Source organism: Betta splendens, chromosome 3 (assembly GCF_900634795.4).
Source record: "Betta splendens chromosome 3, fBetSpl5.4, whole genome shotgun sequence".
NCBI lineage: Eukaryota > Metazoa > Chordata > Actinopteri > Anabantiformes > Osphronemidae > Betta > Betta splendens.
The window spans coordinates 15,363,675-15,388,144 of record NC_040883.2 but is presented as its reverse complement, the minus strand read 5'-3'; the positions used below and the strand labels follow the sequence as shown (position 1 = coordinate 15,388,144).

The 24,470-nt window shown below is 39.8% G+C and overlaps 2 protein-coding genes across 3 annotated transcripts in view; one reads left to right on the top strand and one right to left on the bottom strand.

Moving 5' to 3' along the window:
- Positions 1-16,779, bottom strand: part of sbf2 (SET binding factor 2) — a 64,035-nt gene extending 47,256 nt beyond the window's left edge. For both annotated transcript variants that reach the window (XM_029143721.3, XM_029143722.3), the window contains exons 1-2: positions 16,581-16,779; positions 6,178-6,263 (exon numbers count right to left, since the gene is read on the bottom strand). In XM_029143721.3, coding sequence (XP_028999554.1) covers positions 6,178-6,263; positions 16,581-16,635 — 141 coding nt within the window. In that variant the 5' untranslated portion in view covers positions 16,636-16,779. The remainder of the gene's footprint in view (positions 1-6,177; positions 6,264-16,580) is intronic.
- Positions 16,780-19,565: 2,786 nt separating this feature from the next.
- adma (adrenomedullin a) lies at positions 19,566-21,191 on the top strand. The gene is made up of 4 exons (XM_029143723.2): positions 19,566-19,719; positions 20,273-20,375; positions 20,486-20,611; positions 20,733-21,191. Exons 2-4 carry the CDS (start codon positions 20,281-20,283, stop codon positions 21,019-21,021), a joined length of 510 nt encoding a protein of 169 aa, XP_028999556.1. The 5' UTR covers positions 19,566-19,719; positions 20,273-20,280; the 3' UTR covers positions 21,022-21,191.
- Positions 21,192-24,470: the final 3,279 nt, after the last annotated feature.

The window sequence follows — 24,470 nt, the reverse complement described above, 5'->3', positions numbered from 1 at the left end:
CAGGTACAGCCTTGTTTCCTAATGCTTTTAGCTTCACTGCCACATCAAGCATTGATTACTTGTGGGAATCTTCCTGACAAACACACATTTCCATTCTCTCCCAGGTTAGAATACCATTCTGCATCTGGAATGAACCGTTATGTAGGCCACTAAGAAAACAAGGCCAGATAAATGATTCTTCAAAACCAGAATGGTTATTCTCTTAGGTAAACCAAACCTGTCCTATATACAGTCACACTGGAGTCAAACACTGACTCCCCTTCCTTTTGCAGCAGTGTGCGTAAATAATAAATAATAATAAATTCATAACATGAATTAATTTAATTTCTTTTGGACAGCAGTCCAAAAAGTCCTAACACAACCAGGTTACACATTTGCTGAACTTGAGCATCCTTCCCGGAAATGCATGCCATGCTATGTTCCTCATTACAGCACAGATTTGGGGGGAAAAGGGAGGAAGTCAAGGAGTCAAAGTTCTAGACAAGAGAAATGACACAAATGTTTATAGTCTGGACCAGTAAGGTCAAATTCCTTCATTAGAGGAAGTCTGGCCCCCAGCAGGACTTCTTTTTTTTTTTTTTACTGTATTTCACGTTTGGACATTTTTTGCCAACAGAAAATATGTACGATATCCAAACATGTGCAACATCTGTTTGTGTTATAATATTCAGCTTAATGTCTTTACTTTACACTGCAGGCAGTGTCTCCTCTAAACAGAGCAATCTCAAAAACAAAACCCATCCAATAACCTTTGTAAACACTTTATTCTGTTATGAATAAGAATTATCCAAAATGAACTGACAGCAGCACATGCCTACAAAGCTATTTTTCATATATCCAATTAAAAGAAAGTGATTATTCTGAGGGTTTACTCCTTCATGTTATGAACTGAATGATTGTGGATGACAGTAATTGTGAAAGCGTTGTATCCCCTCATTTTGAGAGACTGTTTAAAGGAGTTGATTTGGGTTTGCTGCTGACCGCCAATGAGGCGGCTATTTGGGCAGAGAGTGGAGACATCTTGGTTGAACTGCGGAGCGATAAGAAGGGGCAACCACAACGGTTTGGAGGGATAGACTCATAAGACAGCAAACACATTCAAAATGATCTGCCTTCCATCGAACCATTAAGACTACAAAATAAAAGAACTATTTAGACCATAATGTCTTGTGGAGAACACACTGACTGTTTAATTTAAGAAGAACTGAATCAGTTTTGATCAGAAAAGACAACTAGAAAATTGTAGTGGCCACCAGTCCAGCTGCATCTCGGAGCACTTCTGTACTGGCTTGAGCTTCAACCGCTGTGGTGGACAATTGTTTAAAATGACTCTCTCTGAGTAACAATTATGGCAACCAATGTATGTACACAGATGAGGAAAAAAGCAAATGACCGGCGTGGTATTTGGTTGGAGGAACTGCTCTGCTTGCCCAGCAGAAAACCCACACCCCATACTGTGTGTTGGACTGGACCAGTACAGGATCACTATTGTTCAGCAGTGCAACAGCTCACCCACAGCCACAAGTTGCAGGACCTAGACACAGCAGTGTGGATAGCAGGATGAGACTCCTGCTGCCTTCACTGACATGCACCTCGGGCTAAATCTGCCGAGCTCTTAAAGGGTGAAGACAGGTCATCGAAAAACTTTAAAAGCGAACTCTGAAGTACGTCAAGCAGCAGCAATGTGCAGCAAATGCAACAAATCTTTGAGACATGCCTCATAACTTAGACTAAAAGACCCCATTCTTTCTGCTAAGCCTTAGATCGGACAATGGCCTTCATCAGCTGTGTTTGTTTAAGACTAACGCCTGTTTTTTTAAGGACTGATGCTACAGTAAATGTACATAATCACATGAGGGATTCACTTTTAAAGACAACAGGAACGTGGCACTGACAAAACACTATCTACAGGATAGAAGCAATGACATGACCTTTAGGTTCAACAGTGACCTTTGAGGTGCTTAAGACAAGGTATGCCCTCTTGGACATCATCGTCAAGACATAATAATTAAAGTAATGAAAGGTTTATGACACAATGATGCTTATATCAGAACAGCTGCAAAATGTTTGAAACATTTAGAGAATGAGCTTAATTAAGCAACTGACTACAAAAACTCATATACAAAATAAATATAAGATACAGCAATAATGGTATAAAGATAGTGTTGTGCTTTTGAATGAAATCTTCAAACTCATCTTAAATTTATTACAAAGTCATACCGTAGTAGCTTGTCTGAAAACTCAATTTGTTTTATGTACTTTCATTATTACATGCAGGATATCTTTAATTGGAGACACATTGCCTCCACTACTGTATGTGAAGGTGTGGTTTACGCACTGAAAAACGCAAAAGCCTTCATACACGTACAAATACCCTTAAAAAGGGAATCGTCCATGTGTGCGTGTACACTTTACACCTAGTATTAATGCAGCCCAATAAACATGAAAGCAAACAGCGCCTATAAAAAGCAGAAGAGAAAGAAGAGAAAACAGAGAAATAAATCGGAGGAATCTGGAAACTCTCAAGTCTTCATCTTACTGTACACCAATATTTTGTGTACAAGCAGTTGATTTGATGAAAATACATCCTCCAAGCGTTTACTAAATGGTGCTTGTAATTAAAACAAGCAAAGTCAGCAATTAACCAGTGGATGCCGAAGCAATTTCAGGCATTCCTTTGGCATTTATGTGGCTTCGTGTCTTTGCTCTAAACTAGCTGGTGGTAAATCTAAAAACAAAAAATATACTGTAAGCTTGAAATTATTTTTTTTAATCACTGAAGGCAGCAATTGTCTAATTGCTCTTATGCTGTTATACAAAAAAAGCTAATTACGGTATGAGACTAATTATCTTGTCGTAAAAAACAAAAAAACTTTAGCCTGCCATTAATAATAGGACCTAACTTTTAATAATTACCTACAACTCAGTTTCTATTGTCTGTTATGAATCACATAATTTTTATGAGAGGAAAAATAGAAATAACAAATGAGTCACAATCAAGTTAGGCAGGTACAATATGTGGTAAAGCTCTCCATGCCAGGAGAGCTCAGACACAGAGTCATTAAAAGGATTCAGTGTAAGAGACTAAGATGGAACAACCCTCTAATTGGTTCTGACTAATAGTGGAAGGCATAATTCTTGCTTAATCTGATGGGTTACATAAAAAAATACAAATCTGAGCCCAACTAGAAGCTCTGCCCTTTTACAATCCCCCGTCAAGACTGCGCAAGGTGATGGAAATGTACTAGCTCCACTTCTGACCTCAGCCCTGGATCCAACATAAAAGATGAGGATTCAAAACGTTTCGATCGTCGTCATTTGCTCGAAAAGATTAAAAACACATTTTTCCGAGCACTAGCTGTAAACGCTTTTTTTCGTTGCATTCCTCATCTGTGGTTATTTAGTTTGCTGGGGGCCTGTTGCGACCACAAACTGCTTTCCGTGCTTCATCCACTGTGTTCTACAGATGTGCTCCTTAGTGTTTGTAAATGAGTCCATTTTTTTCATGGAGTGGAGAAAATCTGCAAATAATAATGGTTTACATTCCAGCACAAAGCAGAATCAAAATGCAAATTGCTTAGTGGGTCTGTTAAACACTATGGTGTATCTTCATTAAAGCTTCAAAGCTGGAATGTCAGTCATTTGGCCCTTGTCGACAGTTTGTCACACAGCACATAGCAGGAAAGCAAATTTATAGAACAATTCTTGTCTCTTTTGTGTTGCTTCCTTCTCAAGGTTGTCAACATAATAATCATATTCACCAGCTTTTCCCAAAACTGCACAGTACTATATATTTGTACATACATGTATTGTATGGTTGCACCTTAAAAGCTGTAGAACGTTTCAGTAAATACCTGAGGCATCTGAAGACAAAAGAACTACAATGTCTTTTTCTGCAATTAACAGGAAAAAGTGACGTGACTTCAAAAGATGGGACGGAAACAAATTCCCAGTCACCTACTCAGTCACAAACAAGTGCACAGATTTTCAATTACATCTGGAATCACTAAGCTGATAAATGGAGCCGCGCTTGTGTCAGTGGTTCTATATTTAAACTCCATGAAGCCACAACAGGATACTTAAAGGATGATGCTGAGAGAGTGGAGCCATTCTTGTTCATCACGCTGAGTCACTGAAAGGTTAAAGACCAACACTAGGGAGTTCAGCCTTTAACCAACAAACTTTTCAACACTTTTTCTGAACAGGGCATACTTTACGTTTGGTTAGTCTCGCTATTTACAATTAGCTTGTGTTTGGCTTATGGCTGTGCTTTGTTTTGATTAGGACACATCACAGCTTGACTCTAAGCCATAATTCATAATGGCCACCAACAGACTCTGTGTGCTCCACACGAAGATGCCTGCATGCCATTCAAACCACTCACTCACAACATGTCTGTTTGTGCTGCAATAACAGCCTCAGCCTTGTCCTCAACTGCCTGATAGAAGCCATTGCATAAATAGGAATTATCGTATAATAGTATCTCTGTGTCTGTGTCGGAACAAAGATGTTAGCAGCAGCAATAACAATTTTAGATGAATTATTTATCCATCAAGAGACAAACATACAGTATCTCTGTTCACAGTTACATTGAAGGTTAAATGTCTAAATATTTTATTATTACACAAAAGTACAGATTATAAAGATGCAGAATGCAGATGTCCCTTTCTACAAAAGGACTTTCACAATAAATACATGACCTCATCTAAACATGATATGCAGAGGATTGCCTTGTGTTTAGATTATCTGAGCCACATTATGCAACGTGCTGGATTCGACACCTGCTGCTGGTACGTTTCTTGAATAATAAAGCTCTAATTATAATGGCCAGCCCACTGTGATCTCCACCAAACCCACCAAAACATGTACTGCACCTTTAAATGCAGACTGAGCACGTGCAACATTTCTTTTGATACCGTACTGTATTTCCAATCTAAAAAAAAAAGTGTCATTGCACACAGATTTTCAGCAGTGACACGAGAGATGACTATGCATTGACTGTATTTTACATTATTCCACATTAAAAAAAATATGATATTAATATAAGGGAAGAAAAAGAATACAACTTTTCACATTTGTGCACTGGAACAGATCATGTACTGTATTGGGATGTGGAGTCACTTTGCTGTTTTCACTCACTGTCGCCTGCCAAAACTATTTTGCTTGGTCATTAAAACCTTATCTCCAGTAGCCAGTATAAATGAACAAAAACAGATATAACGCAGGCGTAATGTCCTGTGCAGTACGATACTGTTAACTACTAATGTTACCCATGAGACAATTCTCCTCAGCTATGATAAGCAAATATTTGTCCTTCCAATGCATTGTCCATATAAGGAAAACAGACCCCCAGCCACAGACCCCGTGGAGCGGCTCTACACAGAGCAGCAGCGCTTCCTTTCCTTTTCCTGACAGACAGACAGACAGACAGACAGACAGACAGACGGACAGACGGACAGCAGGCGTGTCAAATACAGGGAGCAATTAGTAAAGAGGTTTATAAAGTGAAAGGTGAAAATAAACTTTGGAGTAAACAATTAGATTTATAAATTTATAAACAAAACAAAAAAAAACAACACAGGAAATGCCAACTACTTGCCAAATATGCTTTTTGTAACAGAGGAAGTATTTTTGATAAACATAAACAAATAACAAATATTCCATTTGCAGCATTTTTCAAATAAATAAAAACTCAATAACCAGAACAGAAACTGATCTCATTTCTTGATACTGGTCGGCACTACATAAGGCTAAGGAACAATCAGGATGAAACCGTTCAGTCTGCCAATTACAGCTTTATCAGACATACACTGTAATGCAAGACAACACAGGAGAAGTAAGGACGCTGCAGTGAAACAGGAGAGCATGTACTGCAAAAGTAAAACAAGGACTTGTAAAACCTGGATGGAAACACCATCAAGTTTCAAGCGCTGCTGACTTTTACCAGTGCCTAATCAATCAATGGTTGACCATTAACTTTCCGAAGGAAGCAATGACATCCAAATTCTACAATTATACTAACCTAGTCTACCTGCATTGTTATTTTCAGCAATTAAAAAAGTTAGTTAATTTCTTTTTAAGATAGGTGCACCTACTGTAGAGTATTTTATTTTTAATTTTGTACATTAAATGCCCAGTAATTTAGTCTAGCCTGGTGTACAGACCGGTATTACTTACCATCTCCACCCCCTGAGGAAAGGCTGTTCCGTCCCAGTCCTTCTTGGGGAATCGCTGAATGATCTTTCCACATGCTTCACCTGAACCTAAAGGAAAAAACAAAACAAAGCCCACTGAAACATAGAAGTACAACTTCCTTTCTGATGAGTCCACAATTTAGTGTCCATCACATCAGGTCAAGCAACATGGTTAAAATATTTGAAATACTCTTAATAAGTATGGTTCAGTAAAATAGATGCATTCATGTCACTTTTCAGATACTATTTCAGATACTGCTACAGATACTAGCAGCAGTAACTATTGCACATCTAACTACACTGCATGTCAAAGCAGTCAAACCCCCTTCAACTTCTAACATCTCACTCACACACAATGTGATAGAATAATTTGAAAATGAGGTTTATTATACATACTGTAACTGTATTGTGTAGTTTGCATTGGTCATACAAAAATAAACATGTACAAATCTAAAATTTAAGCAATATGAGATACAAAATCTACAGCACTAACACAGGAGTAACAGAGCCATTTATTCGTTAGTTGTTGTTTGTTAGTGACAATGTGCGGAGAGGCAAGTCAAAGTCAGTGGAAGCTGATTGTTCAATCAAGCTACAATCAATCAAGCTACAATCAACTACAATGTTGACATCAACATGACTTCACATACAGAATTGATATTAGGCACAGTTTAGTAAAGAGAGGCAGCTACAATCTGATGTATAGCAGGTGTACTGATCCTTAGCCACGCAGATTTGTCAGACCTTTAGCACTGAAAAAACTCCCTTGCAGATTTCCCAGAGGAGCCCATATGGCTGCACTTGCAAAACTCCAAAAACAAAATTGGATGTAATAATTCATGTCAATGTATGCGCAAACACAACATACTACGTATTCATGAATTGATATATGGCTGCAAAATTCCTATTTAGTAATCTGGAAAGCTAATACATGAAAATTCTATCCAATTAAAGAAATATTCCCCTCATTTAACGTGCCAAGAACAGCACTTTAAGGTCTGTTTCACAATGCGCACTCTGTCACTTTGCATTGTCTGACCCCATGACTTCATCTCAATGTTATTTTAAACTCTGAGTCACTATTGAACAGTTACTGTAGGACACATTTTATACTTGTCAGCCAAAACGTCTTCCTGTCAAGAAAGTAAGAGACACGAACTAAATGCACATGGCCCATTTCCTAGAATCAAATTTATTAATACCATGACAAACTGTATGAGGATTGCTGAAGTAAAAAGTGCATTTTAATTTCAATTCAAAGCATTTGGGGTCTAAAAGTAACATACGCTGCAGAAGCTTTTAAGACTTAAATGTCTGATTACAATATTTTTATGTCAAGTCTATAATTTTAGTAACTCTAACTACAGTATGTGCAACAGACAACAGTTATTCAAAAGCTAATACATTTTGGCATTTGTTTTAATTGAAAAAGTTACAAGTACGAACCAAAACTTTGCTCAAATTTGGTTCATTGACAAATGTCAGGCCAAATGCAAACAAGAAGTGCTGCATCAAGAAGCAGATTTTCCTAAACTGTCCAAATCATCATGGCACAACGTCTACTGCGGCTAGCTGTCGCTCTCCTGCACTGTGTCTCACGCCTGCTGTCAACAACTCCTTGAGACCTTGACCTCTGTCAAATAGACCGATTTGCTATGATGATTCTCTGGGGTCTGAGTGGATCATGTTTTAGTTTATACAGAAAATAAGCAGGATAGTGGTTACTTTCTGGTAACTTCTGACTTTGTTCACCTGTACTTGTACAGTACGTGTCCACACGCTGGAGGCTTGTGCCAAAAGTCTGACCGTTACGTGTCTTCAGGTCTTTACAGCTCGTCTAATTGAAATCACATGCGCTGTGGGCTCCAAGTTCTAATTTTCAAGCTCAGATGAAAATAAATGAAAGAATTCCTTACATTCCATGAGGCTGCACTCTTGTATTAAAACAAGCCGTGCACTCAAATACTACCCCCCTGATAACTATAAAGAACCCCATGAGTGGGGATAATAAAAGCCAGGCCTGAAAAGGACATGTTAATTTGCACATCCGCTAGCAAAATACAAGGGCAATGGAGTTCAAAATCTAATCTCTTTGTATATTTATTTATATTTGGCAGAAGCATATATAATATATAAATATAAAACAACAAAATGTGTCAAAGTCCATAGCAATCTTGGTCATGTGTAAAAGTTCACATTCAGCTCATTACAGCACAGCCTGCACATGGTACATCTGATCAGGATGACTAAAAACTGCTTATTGGCAGATTAGTATACATGTTGCTGGAGTAGCAGGAAGTGACTAGGTGATGTCTCATCACCTAATGAAATGAAAGTTATAAGAAGTTGTTTCCTCAGACATGTGCCAAGAACACAAACACATGCCATTAGAATGAAATAAATCAGTGTGGCTTTTTGTTTTATTGCATCCCTGCAATAGCTGTTCCAAGTGTACAGATGTTCCCAACAGCTGTACTAATGCACAGCAAGAGCAGAACAATGTACAAGGCTTCTCTATAAAAAATTTTGAAAAAACTCTGGTACTGTATATAAGATGACCATTATTTCACTACTATTCAGTCACATTAACAAACGCATCAATAATAGCACTTACTCCATACAGAAGTCAAATTTACAGTTTCTGTTGTCATTCTCATGAGGTAGCACTTTTGAAGTACAGTAATACAAGGGCCTAACCCTATGACTATGAATTGTAACTCAAATGAAAATGAATGAATTTTTAATTAAACAACACCTTTGTAAAAGTCACTATGATGTCATATTCCAGGTTTCACTAGCAATACAGAAACTCTTGTCGTCAGACTGGATTAGTCTGCTTAGTGTTTTTAGATAATGTTATAGGTGATTAACTTATAATTACGGCTTGTCTGGCCATCATCAGCGACAGCAATTTCATATCAAGGCATTATTGTGTTTAAGCATATTTCTACTAACAGTGTTTACTTTCCCAGATTTCACAAATCTGTCCCCAATTTTCTCTGGCTTTGAGACAAACATACATAACATTAATTGTTAACAATTACTGTAAGTGAAGGCTGACTACTAATTAGAGAAATGTGAAATACTTCTGAAAAACATTTGCCTTCATAACACCATTTAACCAGCCTTTAATAAATGAAGTTAGAGAGTTGCAAAGTCCAGTAAAAATATTTTGGTATTAACCAATGTTTTCTTATAACCAATATATGAGCTGTTAGGAAAACTCATAAACAGATACCAAGATACCCACAAAGTATTACTGAGGTTTGCAGAACGTTCCAGGTCATGAAACAACTTATAAAACTCACCAGAAATGAAATCTCACTCCGATTTTTTGAAGTGTGAAACCAGATGGGTTATTTAACACTTTTATCAGATTTATTCTTTCATCAAACAGCCCAGTGATCTGCTTGATTATAAGACAGGCAGCTGGTAGCAACTGATAACAATAGCCACAGTATGTCTACAGTATGTTAACGACATACTGTATAACAGTTGCCGTTTTTTATACAACTGAAAGTTTTAACAATTTTTTGAAGGATATCCCACATATTCCAAGCTTAGTGACACACACACACACACACACACACACACACACACACACACACACACACACACACACACACACACACACACACACACACACACACACACACACACACACACACACACACAGTAATTTAAGAAGATTGAATGAGCCCAAAAATGTAATACTATGCTGCTGATTTAGCGCAGTCTCCAAAAGTGAAAAACCACGCAGGAAAGGTTGTTTGTCTTTCTTGATTAGCACAGACAGATGTTTCTTCTCTGGGGACAAAAAAAATCCATTCATCTTCTTGATTTATTTATCTTGGTGCAGATACTGCTGATTAAATCAGCCAAAAGCTTTTTTTTTTAACCATACATGGATGGGCCACCAGTCAACTCTGCCAGTTTATGTAACGTTCACGTCAGCATCTAACCTGAATCTGGCTCACAGGTGAACAGCAAGAATATCTCAGGTATGATTTATCTGGGAAGACTGCTCTCAAAGACAATGAAGCTGAGAAAACTGTGCTGCAATACTAACAGTACTGGAACTTTTATTGTAAAGACTGGGACTGTTAAGGTATTGTATGTAAAATGTATTGTTCTGTGTGCTAGCTCCCGTTTACCACATATCAAAGTGTCTTTGAACAACACACTGAAGCCCAAGTTCCTCCTTTCCTTTTGTAAACTTTGCAAGAATGTACACTACTGTTCAAAAGTTTGGGGTCACAAAGAAATGTCCTTATTTTTGAAAGAAAAGCACTGTTTTTTGCAAAGAAGATAACTTTAAGCTATTCAGAAATACACCGTATAAATTGCCAATGTGGTAAATGACTATTATAGCTGCAAACTTCTGGTTTGTGGTGCAATATGTTCATAGGTGTATGGAGGCCCATTTCCAGCAACTTTCACTCCAGTGTTGGTACGGTACAGTATGTCTGCTCACTGCATCAGAATGCCAATGAAGATTATCAGAATGCCTCGACAAATTAATAGCTAAAATGCCAAAGGTCTACAATGCTGTAATTGCTGCAAATGGAGGATTCTTTGACAAGAGAAAAGTTTGAAGAAATGTTATTTCAAATATAAATCATTATTTCTAACCTTGTCAATGTCGTGACTACATTTTTTATTAATTTTACAACACAGAATTGTCTGGGTGACCCCAAACTTCTGAACAGTAGTGTAGATATACTGTAAATCAGTAATCAGTTAAACCACCAAGTCGCCCTGGATTAAATTTTCAGTTAAATGGCTGAACCAGATCCCTATATTTGGCATTTGATTACCCTATAAGTAAAAGGAAAAAAAAATATTTGACTGAAATCAAGGTTTAGTCCAACAATGGAGGTGATGATTAAAAAAAAATTCACAGGTTGAGAGGAATTACAGTAGATTAAATTTTTTTTCTTTTAAGGGTGACCAGGAAACTAAACTGTTCCGGATGCTCCGAGTGAAAGATATGCAAAGAAAATGTTTGTTTTGCAAAAGGGTATAAGAGATTATCAGATTGATAAACATCGTCAGATGGCTCTGCCCATCTAAAAACACCTGCAGGGCAGGAAGAATATGTTAAAACAAATATATGTATAAAGACTCTGCAGGATCGTGACCAAGTTAAAAGAGGAAATTAAAAAAACATGATCTATAGCTTTCACTGTGCTGATGGTAAAGAAATTGCAGAAAAGTTATTAAACCTCAGTTCAAACGTTATAAGCTTTTAAATGTACTTGTATCTACAGATTACACATATCGTCCATACTGTATAATTGCCAAATATTGGTATTTTAGTTTTGTTGCATTTTTAAACCACACCTATTCTACAAGTTTAGTTTTACAGGTTAATTCCCAAAAGGTCCAAGTGGAAGTCTCAAGGTTCAACTGTCATAATTAGAATTGTTATTTTCAAATAACTACTCAATCATCTTTTCATCACTTGCTATAACCCTCTGCTCAATAAAAACAAGTATCCTGTTCACTTTTATTAACATCATCGTCATCCCACATTGTTCTCCACAGTGGTTTGAAACCCATGTTGCAACTGTATTGGTGGTGGTTAAAACCCAAAGAGAGTACAGTGCATATTTCTGCTTTTAGCAAAGCATCCTAAAAGGAGAAGTCATTTCACATGCCCTGGTTACATGTGTTAATGTACTTATAATAATTCTATTCAGACTAGTTTGAGGGCAGAACAATATCTGTGCTTATAAAATCCAGAGAGTTCATCTTAGTTCAACATGATTTCGTTTTTATAAATTAAGTTGTTACGGTTATAAAGTCAAATCAGATTGAGGAAATGGTTCACCCAGAGAAATAGGTTAATTACAGTATGCATTACTGGATTTAGTTTCTCCCCAACTGTATTTCATCAACCTATTTTATCTTACTTTATCTAACATTTTATTTAATTTAGGATGCCATGACTAAAATGTTCCTGGCATGACCTTTAGCAAAATTTACAAAAGCACAGAAATTCACAAAGCTGTGATTGTATAATGTCTTATCAAGAAACTGAGGCAGTGCAACAGTAGCCAGTGGAGTTTCCCTTTGTGTCAGGTTTAAGCTTTACAACAGAGAGGAAGGAAGTCCTCCATTGTGGTGCCTCTCACCACAAAGTCTGAATCCAAATGTTAAGTTGTCTAAAGTGGACTTAAAATATACATAAGAAAATAAATATAGCAGCAAATCTGAGAAGTACAATGCAAGCGAAACTATTTTGTCTACTATTTGCAGCACTAATGTGGCCTCCTAATCCTGCAACAATACAAGAACTAGTAGTTGTGTACATGAGGTATGTTGCCTGACCTGACTGATACAGTATGCCAGAATAACTATCTTTAGTCATTACTGGGCTGTGGGACAGAAGGTAAAAGTGAAAGTCAGGTTGGAAATGAAAGTCTGGATAGTCTACAATGAATGACTGTCGAACAGATTTGCCGTAAATCAAATGCTTAAGAATGCAATGCGAAAACAACAAAATACAAACATAATTCAACCTTTTATTCAAGGCTAAATCACAAACAATAAAACATGGACTTTAGGATCCTATAAAAGATATATGAATTACCAGCAGTTTCAGACTTAAATTCAAACCTTGTTATAGTTTAAGTAATAACTGATTTAATTAAATTCAAAAGCTCCAGAGAATATTCTGTATTTCATGAGTAAACCCACATTTTACCAAATGTTTTGTTATTGAGACAAAACAAGACCACCTCAACACAATTTAAAATAATTAATGCTTTAGAAATCCAATTACAACACATGGCAGCACTTGCTCTGGCATCTACAAGATGAAATCAACATCTTCAGCTGTACAGCCACTACATCCACACAGGCTTGACTTTATTGTCATCCTTACTAGGTTCACATGCAGCCTTTTGTCATCACCTGAGTATATATAAACATCTGTCAAGTTTAATCTTTAAGTGCTTATCAAAAGTTAAAGCTTTGCTAAAACTTGTTTATGCAGCATTTTTTTTTTGACGGAGCGTTTATAAATACAAGAACTCGGCCTCTTAAAACACGTTCCCGGCAACTTCCCAAACAGCATTCTCTCTTATGAAAGATTGTGAATCAAGTTTTAGTCATGGAATAGCTAAGGAGATGTGTCAAGCTGACAACACAATATTTCCTACAGTCAGCATCATGCAGTAAAGACATATGCTGAAATGAAGACCACCTGCTGTATCATTATACACATATGCTATTTTCATCTGCTTCCAGCAAACCTGAAGTGCGTTTGTCGAAACAGTGGAACAAGAACCATCCAAAAGATGGTTTACTTTAGTGGTTTAGGAAAAGAGTGGTTTGTCCTTCGGGTGTGCTGAGTGATCCAGCATTAAAACAAACACTTTTACAGGTTTTAGCAGGAAATTCATTCACAAAGCTTTTTGAAAACAAAACCCACAGTAGCATGACCTCAAATGTATACGGTTATTATAATAATAAACTAAGAACAATGTGCAAAGACTGTGCATCACGCCACATTATATTTCAGACTGATGAACATCCAACGCCTGCATACTTGCATTTCTATCTACACATACACAGCATCTAGCAACCAGGCAATAGATATCAGCAGATGGAAGTATTTCTTTTGTTATTCTGCAGGACTGTGCTGCGTTACATAAGCCATTTACCCCAGTCCAGACCAGGAAATCCAGACCATGAAGACACGGTGCGGTGAGGACTGGGCTCTTCGTCCATGAAACTAATTCCAAAAGCAGTTTGATTCAATAAAGACTGATCATATCCACCCAATAAACTGTTTGAGAGAAGCCGCTTGGCAAATTCCTCTTTTTCACTTGGCAAACTACGATTTATGATGAAAAGCATGCCAGAGCATGAATAACGCCTTGCAAATCAAGTGAAACAGTGTCCTACTACAAAAATAAAATACTGAACAGATTTAAAACTATACTCACCTCAACCACTGTTTTCACATTCCACCGTTTTTCACATAAATATTTCCAGGGTTTCTGACATTAGACCCCATAAAAACAAGATTCTATGAAGGTATGAATCAACCCTTTCACAAGGTTCTCTCTCATACTGTAGGTTCCACTGGATATTTTTTTTCTTATAGCGTGTCTCAAATGGCAAACAGCATGAGTGCAATATGTATTAAGATCACAAATAAACTACAGCTCCAACTGTTTGTTAAGTTAAGATTACAATGCAGGACTTTCAATACCTTTCTTTAAATAGGTCCCCCGTTATAGTGAAGTCCTCTTGCTGGAGACACTTACCCTGGTTTTATTTACTGTAATTTCCCAAAAGTAAATGGAAATGAACACAGATCCACATACAGTAAATTATAATATTTTACGTTGTGCCACTACAGTAACTACAGCAACGTTTTGTACAGCAACACTGTGCACGGTTTCTGCTGGGTCTTCCACATCAATAAAACTACTGGACAGGAACAGCCACTTATACTATAACAGTATTACTTCAGATTGCATCTATGCAACATGTCAGTTCTACTGTTTTGGCTTCTTTTTTCACCGTAAAATTGTAAATCACTGCAAAGTAGAACAGATTGCATGCATGGAATTATCCAACTGATCCAATCTAAACTAACCTAATGTACTGTAATCTAACCATAAGAATTGGGTCAGGCCAGTGGAGCAAAAGGCAGCACAGTGCGCAAGGCCTGATGATGACCCACGTACGTCGGAATCCCTGGTTTTAATTAACAAGCAAGGTTGACGATAAAATCTGTTGTCTAGACTTTAGACAACCTCCCCGACAAAGGTAGGCCTCTTATAGACGACTTCGTGCGGCAAAGGCATTCGACTGAGTAGTTGGAGAAACAAAGAGTCGTTTTATTATTTTCCTCTGTAGGTCAATAAATGCCATTCAAATCTTCCAGTTCTGAGAAAATCCATCCCTCTAACAAACAAGTGCGTCTCTGCAGGACTCCAGCCCCAAACCAACAATTGGTTAGCTGCACTACACTCCGCAAAACATAATAAAAGCTGACAAATTCAATCATTTAGTCCTCTGGATAGGCTTAGATGTGGATGAGACATAAGCCTGCATACTGACCTCATCAACCACAGTCCGAGGTGGTGGAAGTTAATTGCTTTCTGTCTCCACAATCAACTATCGCCATTATGAAAAAAAAAAAAACTTATGGGGATATATTATGCCCGAAGGTTCTGTGGACACATCTGCAGACGCATCAGGTAAAAAGGTGAAATGCACGTGGATCAACCCTTGCCCACGTGTGAACAGAGCAGTATCAACAGCTTGAGCTTTGATAGTGCTCTTTTAATGGGGGACATACTATTGTACTCAAACGTACATTTTTACAGCAGCAACTTGAGTAATGAGGAAGCCTACGTGGTCTGACAGTTATTTATACTTTTATTTCAGTAGGCTATCGGGTTTGTGCAATTCTGCCACCCATAATTAGCTCAACATTTTACTCTCTCCAGGCTGCTCCCTCAACAGTTCCTACAGAATCCTCAGAAGTGAATGGGGAGAACGCCGAAGTTCTGTCTCACTTGGAATCTGGGGAATTTGAACACATGTGCATTACTAAAATGTTTTCATACGTATCTACCGATGCCTAGAAACGCGCGCGAAGCTGTTCGCTGTCTTGCCCGAGAAGAATGTGATTCTGGAGAGCTTCCGGTCCAACTGAGGCGCAGGGGAAGAGGATCTGGCAACCCACAGATTTTCTCGCAGCTGTTCAGTGTGACTGTACGCCGGGGAAAAAAAACAGCCATAACGTAATAAGTCAGTGACGAGTTGGGCTGTATCAAGTAAAAATAGACCCAGAAACGTACAGACAACGTGCGGGACTGCAGCTACTGTACAAACGTTACGCAACAAAAATACAAAACATGGACGCTACGACTACCAATCCTGACCTCGACTGTGTCAGCAAAACAAATATGACCGAGGAGGAGCCAAATCCTGTCTTATATGATATTCTCGTAGTATTATTCAGCATCAGAGTGTCATTAGGCGGCAGCGGGACCAGCCCCGGACCTGACAGGATCACGTTCAACAGGGGCAGGATGTGACAGCATTGAATCCATGAAAAGTTTCGATTATTCCCAATCAATATCGGCGCGCGCGGCGCGTAAACGTCCCGCGGAGACTTGGCGGCGGGCTTTCGTTCCGTCCGTGATCACGCACCAGGCGGATCAAGCCCTGCATCTGGTCGGTTAATGAGGGGGGGGAAACAGAAAGTGTTTGCACTCTCGCCTGCTAGCCGTGCGGCTAACGCCAAGCTAACGGCCAAGCTACCTAGCATCAGCATCAGCTCACACTGACTCACGGCCTGGGCATAAACCTGAGCCCCGCGGTGGAGCCTGCGAGCCGCCCCGCCGTCACACTTACCCGCCTTCTCCTGATCGTATCCCACCACAATGAAATAATCGGCCAGTCGAGCCATGTCTGCTGCTTTTCCCGAGTTATAGCAACACAATTCAGCATTTTTCCTTCTTCCAAAGCACAGCCATGTTTGACAGGAGGAGTGTCACTGCGCGTGCGCGCAGGAGCGGGAGACATCCATGGGCGTGGGCCCGTGAGTTTACAAATGCGGCGCTGTGTCCCGCCGCAGCCTGCTTCTGGCGTCCCACCTTTCAACGGCAGCGGTTCCCAACACGCAGCGGCCGCAGCCACATAAAGCAGCGTTGTACTACAGCGGTGGGGCGTATTGCACGAGTGCAGAGTGTTTTTAAATGCACGCCTCTGTGACTGCGCTGTGCAGGGGTTGTTTCTCCAAAACGAGTGCGTGTCAAACATGTTTGATGGTTTTATAGTAGATAAGGCCCCAAACAGGCAATATCAGAGGAGCAGCATTAATAGAAACACCAAAATAAAAGCAGTGTCCTCTTCACATCCTTTGATTGGCTGGGACATGTAAGTCAATTGTTATTCTTAGTATGAACATTCCTCTTATTCCACGGCTCCAGACATATATGTGTGTGTTGTTGTTTTTTCTCCAATCCACTCGGTTCATCCATCTGTCTTATTTATCTGTTTTGCTCCTCATATGTCCCCTAGGGCGTTGTGAGGCGCTGGATCCACACCAGCTGCCAGTCAAAAGGCGGAGAGCAGCCTGGACAGGTTGCCAGCTTATCACAGGGCTCACTGTGAAGTCTGTCTTGCTTAATAATTAAACTTTGTGGTACGTCGCACAGAAAAACAACACACCCGACGCTGTCATTGAAATTTGTTTTTGCTGGATCAAACTGGATGTCTATGTTTTGCTTTGAGTGTGAGGGATGGGGCAAACTCATGCAGTTAGTGCATGAAACTAAATATTTATGAAAATGGGAAATGTCTGCCACAGTGAATAGAACATAGAAATCTGTGCTCCAACCATAGTGTGACAGTGAACCCACAAACTGCTGTCACTGTCAACAATCGCAGGACGTTTACAGTGTTTTCATTAGCTGTGTTTTGCTGTTTTCTGAGCTTTCTTGGTCTAAAAACCCCATTTATTGGCATGCTAATAAAAAGATCACTGTGGGAGACAAATAGTTGACTCACAGCCAAAACTTTAAAAGACAAAAAAGCCTGTAAATACAGTAAAGTGTTTGCTATGAGGCACGACGGTCACGGGACCATGAGGAACACACTGTTCCAGGTGACAGCACAGTTTCAGGTGCATCACAACATAGTGACGAATCATCTTAATTTGTGGCTTCATGACTGGCACTCGCTTGTTCCTGGAAGTCATAAATGTGTTATTCTCAGTTACCCTTGGTTACACAGGTGTCGTGTGCCGAGTTTCACGAAAACTGTCAGTCAACCTGTGACAGCGGCGTCGAGAGCGATGAGCAAAACATTGCTATAAAAGGAGCCCAAAAGCAACTGCATGATTTTCTTGTCACGGTTGCACAATCGCTCTCTGTAAGGGGATTACTTGAGTGTCGGAAGCAATTATCATTACAGGGTGCTTAGAAACATTTGTTGGGTTTACAGCACATGTGTTTAACATTTGTTGTTTTGCTGGGCTCTTTTTTTCTGGAGTTTAAAATATGACACTGTTTGGAATGAGGTTGCGAGAGATATAAATAAACTCAGGAAGGTTCCCTTTGAGGCACTAACACAATTTTATATAAATCCTGGGATGCCGATAAGTCACAGTGGAATGTAAAGTTTTGAAATCGAATTAAACAGAGAGAACTGAAACTGAAACAAAAATCAAATATGAAAGAATTACGTACAGCAGCTTTGGACCACACCTGATGGAATTTTGGAAACTGGAACTTCTAAACTTAGAAAACAATGTTATTTCAGTCAAAAGTTATGAGCAGAAGACATTTTTTTCTACAATGTGCTCATCCCTGACAGACATCTCTGAGCTGGAGCCGCGGATCTGTCGCCTCGCTGATGTGATGTCTCTGACAGCTTGTTACTTGTGATGTAGTTTCCCTCTAGGCTTTTTTGTTTCCATACCTGCCTCAGAACAAATCTGTTTTAAAAGCTATGAATAAAAATGGTCATACGTTATTAGGATGGAAGTTAAACACATATGGACACGATGTGTTCATGTAAAAGGATCTGTGTCCATTTACAGTGACTCACTGTTCTGGCCGTACTAAGTTAAATAATGTGAGATGAACTGTTCTGGGACATAACAGCAACAAATCAGTCTCCAACAATATTGTTCGTATATTACAGATTAGTGTTATAGTTCATTTTATGACAAACTGTAAAATTCCATTTTAGATTTATCCAAATAAAGTACGTGGTGAGCCCAGAGCGCTATACAAATAAATACATTAAGCATTTAGTGTTTACAGTGAGTCATTCTTACTATATTTAATGAGTTACTGAATCTTTATTTCTTTCCAAACGTCCAAGTCATTATCCAGCGTACTTTAAAGCTGCCATGGAAATTTACCGTGTCAGGGAGTGTCCTGAAAGGGAGACGGGGGGACATTCCTCTAATGTTATTTTTGTACATCTATCTGGGGTGAAAAACGGTAAACTAGACAAAAGAATACATCATAGACCATGAAACAGTTAAAATATGTTGTAGCAAAAGCACAATGATTTTTCTGATTATGTAGATGCTGAATATAAAAAAACAACTGCAATGATTGCAGCTCTACTACACTCTAGGACAGTGGCTAGTTGACTTTGCAACAAAATCTGTTTCATTTAATTATTTATAATAAAAACAAATAAATCAACAATTGGTGCATCGTGTATATTCTGTGCTGTGAAAACCAAAATGAAGCAATGGCATTTTTCCTTCTTTACAGTGTTGTGCCGCTGTACTAGATGAACAACAGCGCAGCGGTAATAACCCAGATGGGTGGGGAAGGGATGAGAGATTGTGTTCGTCTGTGAGCCCCTCCCACTGCCTCTATAAAGGCTCCCTGCCTGAGTGTCTAGGAGTTATTAGAAGAGTGACACAGCTGCCTCACAGAACCAGTGGCAACTCGGGGGAAACGAGTGGAGTATAGCTGAATCTGCAGGAAGAGCTTTGGCGTCCGGCTGACTTTTGAGGACAATACAGGTACGTGCACTTTACTTTTAAGGAGGACTTGGCTGTGGTTTGCTCTGCTTTCAGTGGATGGCTTTATCCATGCTTTTTTGAGGTCAGGGCACAAGTGTAGAGACAAGGACAGGTTATCTGTCGGGTTATATAAGCACTTCAGCTCTTAATGTGTCCCTCCAAGGTGCAAAGCTGGGGCAGTACATCACAAAGGCTTCATTGGTTGCAATTACTTCATTGCACTTTGCTAGTTGAAGCCTTAGTTTCTGTTTGACTCGCCAGCTGAGCCTGTTCTGGACCCCTCGTGTGTTGTGTCCTTCATGTTACTGGCCGGGGGCCCAAAGCATGGTTGTAGGTTTACTTAATCAAGTGAAATCTGACCTTAGCTTAACTTTTTAAATAAATACAGGGTAAGTGCAAATAACTTGGCTTTTGGACTCTTGTGTAAGTAACAAGCAGTGTGGCCCTTTAATGTAGTAATGCGTGAGTGACTTTTACTTGCACAGCCCGACTGCAGGAAATTCAGGTGAATTAATAGCTTGAATAACAAATGATTTCTCTCCCCTCTCCACAGGAGGCAAAATGAAATTGATCTTCCAGTCGTTCCTCTATTGCTGCCTGCTGGCAGCGGTAGTGCACTGTGTGGAACTTGAAGTGAACCCAGAGTTGAAAAAAAGGTGAGTGACTCATTAAATATATTGAAAACGAGTTAATCTGAGGCGAAATTCAACTTTAAGTACCTGTCTACAGAATTAGCCAAGACTAAGTGGTTTCTCTCCTCTTCCAGGCTCAGCGTGTGGCTGGGGAGCAGACTGAGACGGAACCCTGACAGCGTGTTGCTGGAGAAGAGGGCAGAGTCTGAGCACTTTGTCAGACCAGAGGATATCAAGGACACTTTGCTGCCACATTCCAGGTAAAACCTGAAGCGTCTTGAAAATCTATAACCTGTTTTTCACACGGTCATTATGTGAGAAGAACCTTTTAGTGGGAAGTACTTGGACTGACATTCTCTTGTCTATCTTCACGTCCTGCAGCGCCGACATCAAGGTCCGAAGCAAAAGGTCGAAAAACCAGCCGAATAAGTCAGGCTGTTTGCTGGGGACCTGCGCCGTGCATGACCTGGCACACCGGATCTACAAGATCAACACCAAGACGGGGAACGCCCCCCCCCACAAGCTCACCCCAAGCGGTTACGGCCGGAGGCGGCGATCCCTCCCGGCGCGCAGAGCCACACTGAGGCTGGAGAAGGGCAGGCTGAGGCCCGTGTGGAGCAGAACTGACTCCCAGCTTCACAAGCTCGAGGCTCTCCTCAGACAGACATGAGCGCGCAGACTGCTCCAGAGGAGTTGGGAGCCAAAGCGAGAGAACCGTTCAGAGTCGCTGTCCATTCAGCTCTGTTCTAGAATTCTCAGAATGCCTCAGACCCTTGCCAGGCATTCTCCAGCACATTTTTTTTTTTTTTTTGTCCAGGCTCGAGGACTGAGTCGCAGCCAGACTCACTGCACTGAGCTGCTCCAAAGGCCGAGCTTTGCGGATCCACACTATAGAGCTGCTAGCTTGCACACACTGGATGGCAGAGCGTGGAGTAAGCTACAGGTGCTGCTCTCTGCTTGGCAGAGCGAGAGGAAGAGTGCTAATACCTGGCAAACGGGACACATCCTCGGGCTCCAGGGACCTCTGTTCCGATGTCCGGGGACTTTTCGCGCTTGTTTTTTCGAGGCCAGGACGTGATTGATGAGCACTATGCTTTAAGGATTATGCCACCGTTGTCCAATAAACTCTCAGTACTTGTATGCACTTTTCCATTTTGGACTTCAAGTCAAACAGATCATCAGGAACAGACATCTTCACCACTATGCCACACAGGGCCACATACTCTGCAGGGCCCTGAAGCTCTTAGTTTGTATCAAGGTTTGGACACTGTATGAGGGATAATGCCTTAGACTCTGTGAGATATGTGCCAGTCCACAATGGATGGATTGAAAAATACTTGAAATTGTTTGTATCAAAACATGTGCAATCTATATTTGTTTTTATTGTTGGTATGTGTATATATGAATTACTTTATTTAAATATTATATAGAGGTTACATTCAAATACTATTTTTGTACAGGAAGAAATATATATGGGCATTGTAGCTATTTGTCATTATTCTTTTGCAAACTGTGGTAATAGGATATCTGTTTTATAGGTATATTATATATTTGTAAATATGTTCTATTTTATTTGTCATTCAATAAACATTTTTCATATAAAATCTAAACCCTGTCTGGACCTGCTTTGCTCTTATGAATGAAATGTGGCGTTCTATAGTGTGGAGTGGACGTCTGTGGTGAAGTACAGAGCACCTGGTCTCTGTTAAGTGATTACAGGGTCTAATTAGAGACCCCCCTCCTCCTCTCACTACATTCCCTTAGTTATGACCCCCCCTGAAAACGAGGGCAGATAGGATGCCAGGCGCATTCCTGCTTGGTTCAGCTCACAGTTGCTGGCTCACCCTACGACGCAGAGCAGCCCTAAAGCCATCAGAGGAGGCTGAGGCTTGAGCTCCATCTGTATCCAATGGTGGATGGTTGGGACACAAGGAGGCCAACGTGGGGAGTTCCTGTCTAACATTCCAATGAGAGCATCACAAGAACTTGTGCCAGCGAAGCACAGATCATGACCTTCACATTCAAACCAGACCCCTGAGCCTGAGCGCCGCTGAAAGACTGCAGACCTCTTTACATAAACATAAAACATAAAGTGTGATCTTCACCCTGCTTAAATAAACAATTATTCCTGGACTTAAAGACCCTGCTGACTGAATGAATTATTCATGACTATAGATTTTCTTGTACCGGCAATAGACTTCATAGGTTTTAGGGAGATTATTAGTCATTTTTGTTTAGTTAACTTAAAAACTCAGTTACAACAGCTGTCCAAACTGTAAAAGGCTATTTTACAAAATGTTATGTTCTCTGTTGCCATCTAGTGAGATCAGGCAGGTAAAACTACAACACATCTGTTTGCTTGAATGCTCTTCTGTTCCATGAAGCACTTTATAATCTGAACCTACATTACAATGGTTCTTCAACAAAAGATGGACATTTCGCCCTTTGTTCAGTTTGTAATCAGTTAATGATTCACAGCATGTGGCCAAACCAAAATCATTACTATACAGAGCAGTTTCCTTAACTGACATCAGTTCAGTACTAAACATTGCAAAGAAATGAAAAAAACAACAACAAATCTGCTGTCTAGTGGATAATTTTCATGTCTTTCTGTTTTTTTGAATCAGAATATGTTTTATTTAATTTGAAGAATGGTTTGCTGCATCAGCATGCTGCATATCTAAGTTTACACCTTCCAAGAATAGAGCCAATGAATCTAGATCTAGCTCCGTCAAACGCATGTCTTACGTATGTGACCGTGTAACTCTTAAGCCAATCAGCCGCTGACGCCACTGACTTGATGATAGCATCATGAAACTAATTGCTACAGTATAGGTCAGCTGGTGAAACACAATGGCCAGATCTCAAAGTAAGCTGCACACATTCAGACACAGTCGGTCAGCAATTAAAAAGCTTATTTCTGGACTCGGGGTCTAAGTAAATCACCTCTACTATTTTCAAACAGGAAGCACGTAATTGTGTTGATTCTCAGGCATTAATAAAACAACCTATTTACTCCATTAGTGGCACAGTTCACTCCCATATTGTGTAGTCCCTACTGAAAACAGCAGAAGGCAGGAGAGGATGAAAACTCAATAATCACTGCAGATAGAAACTGCAGATGACTCAAATAATTCGCCCATAGATAAGAACCTCTATGGATAAGAATAAGAATCTCCTCTAGCCAACGCTAAAAGTACCCTGATAACCTGAGCTCAGAGGATTAGCCTAATAATCTCACACACTGTCGCACTAATTCAGGGACTGAGGGCCCCATGCTGCTTATGACCACTACAGTAAAGCTTCTTCTAGGACTAATTGTACAGGGATATCAGACAAAGCCCTTTGATCTTGCTGTAAGAGCAGACATCCCTAACGTCCATGCATCATCTCAGTCATATTATGTCAGTGTTGCTGACGTAAGACAAAAGTTTAAGTAACCTTCATACTAAAATGGAGAATGTTTTTAGAAATGCATTTATCACATAAATATGGATATATGGAACAGTGGTGGAATAAAAGTAAATGCATAACGTGTGCATTCGGTTACATTTCTGTAGCATGAAAAGTATGATACTATTGATAATTAGAATAATGTGTGTGTGTTTGTGGGGGGGGGGGGGTCTGTTGCATACAGTATAGCCACTAAACTAGTGGTGTGAAAGAGTGTCAGTCCCTCCCACTTCTGTACGAAGACGTTGTGCCCGGTGTCTGTAGAAGTAGAAGATGAACACACCTGCCTGACAGAACCAGTGGAGCTCCTTACAGGTGAATTTGCATGAAGAGCCTCGTTATATGGAATACTACAGGTCAGGTACAGTATGCGCACTTTTCCTTAGCTATGGTTTACTCTGGTCAGGGCACAAGTGTAGGGGGCATGTCGGCGCTTAATGTGCCTTCAAGGTGTCTCAGAGGGATCTCAGAGAGTACATTATAAAATGTCTGTGGCCTAAAACATGGATGCAGGTCTACTTTAGGACTAGAAAGAGATGTTCCTGTCATTCCTCTGTTTCTGCCTACTGGCTACACTAGTACACTGTGTGGAGCCTGAAGTGACCCCAGGGTTGAGAAAAAGGTGAGTTATTAAACACATTGAAAGACGATTATATCCGAAACAAG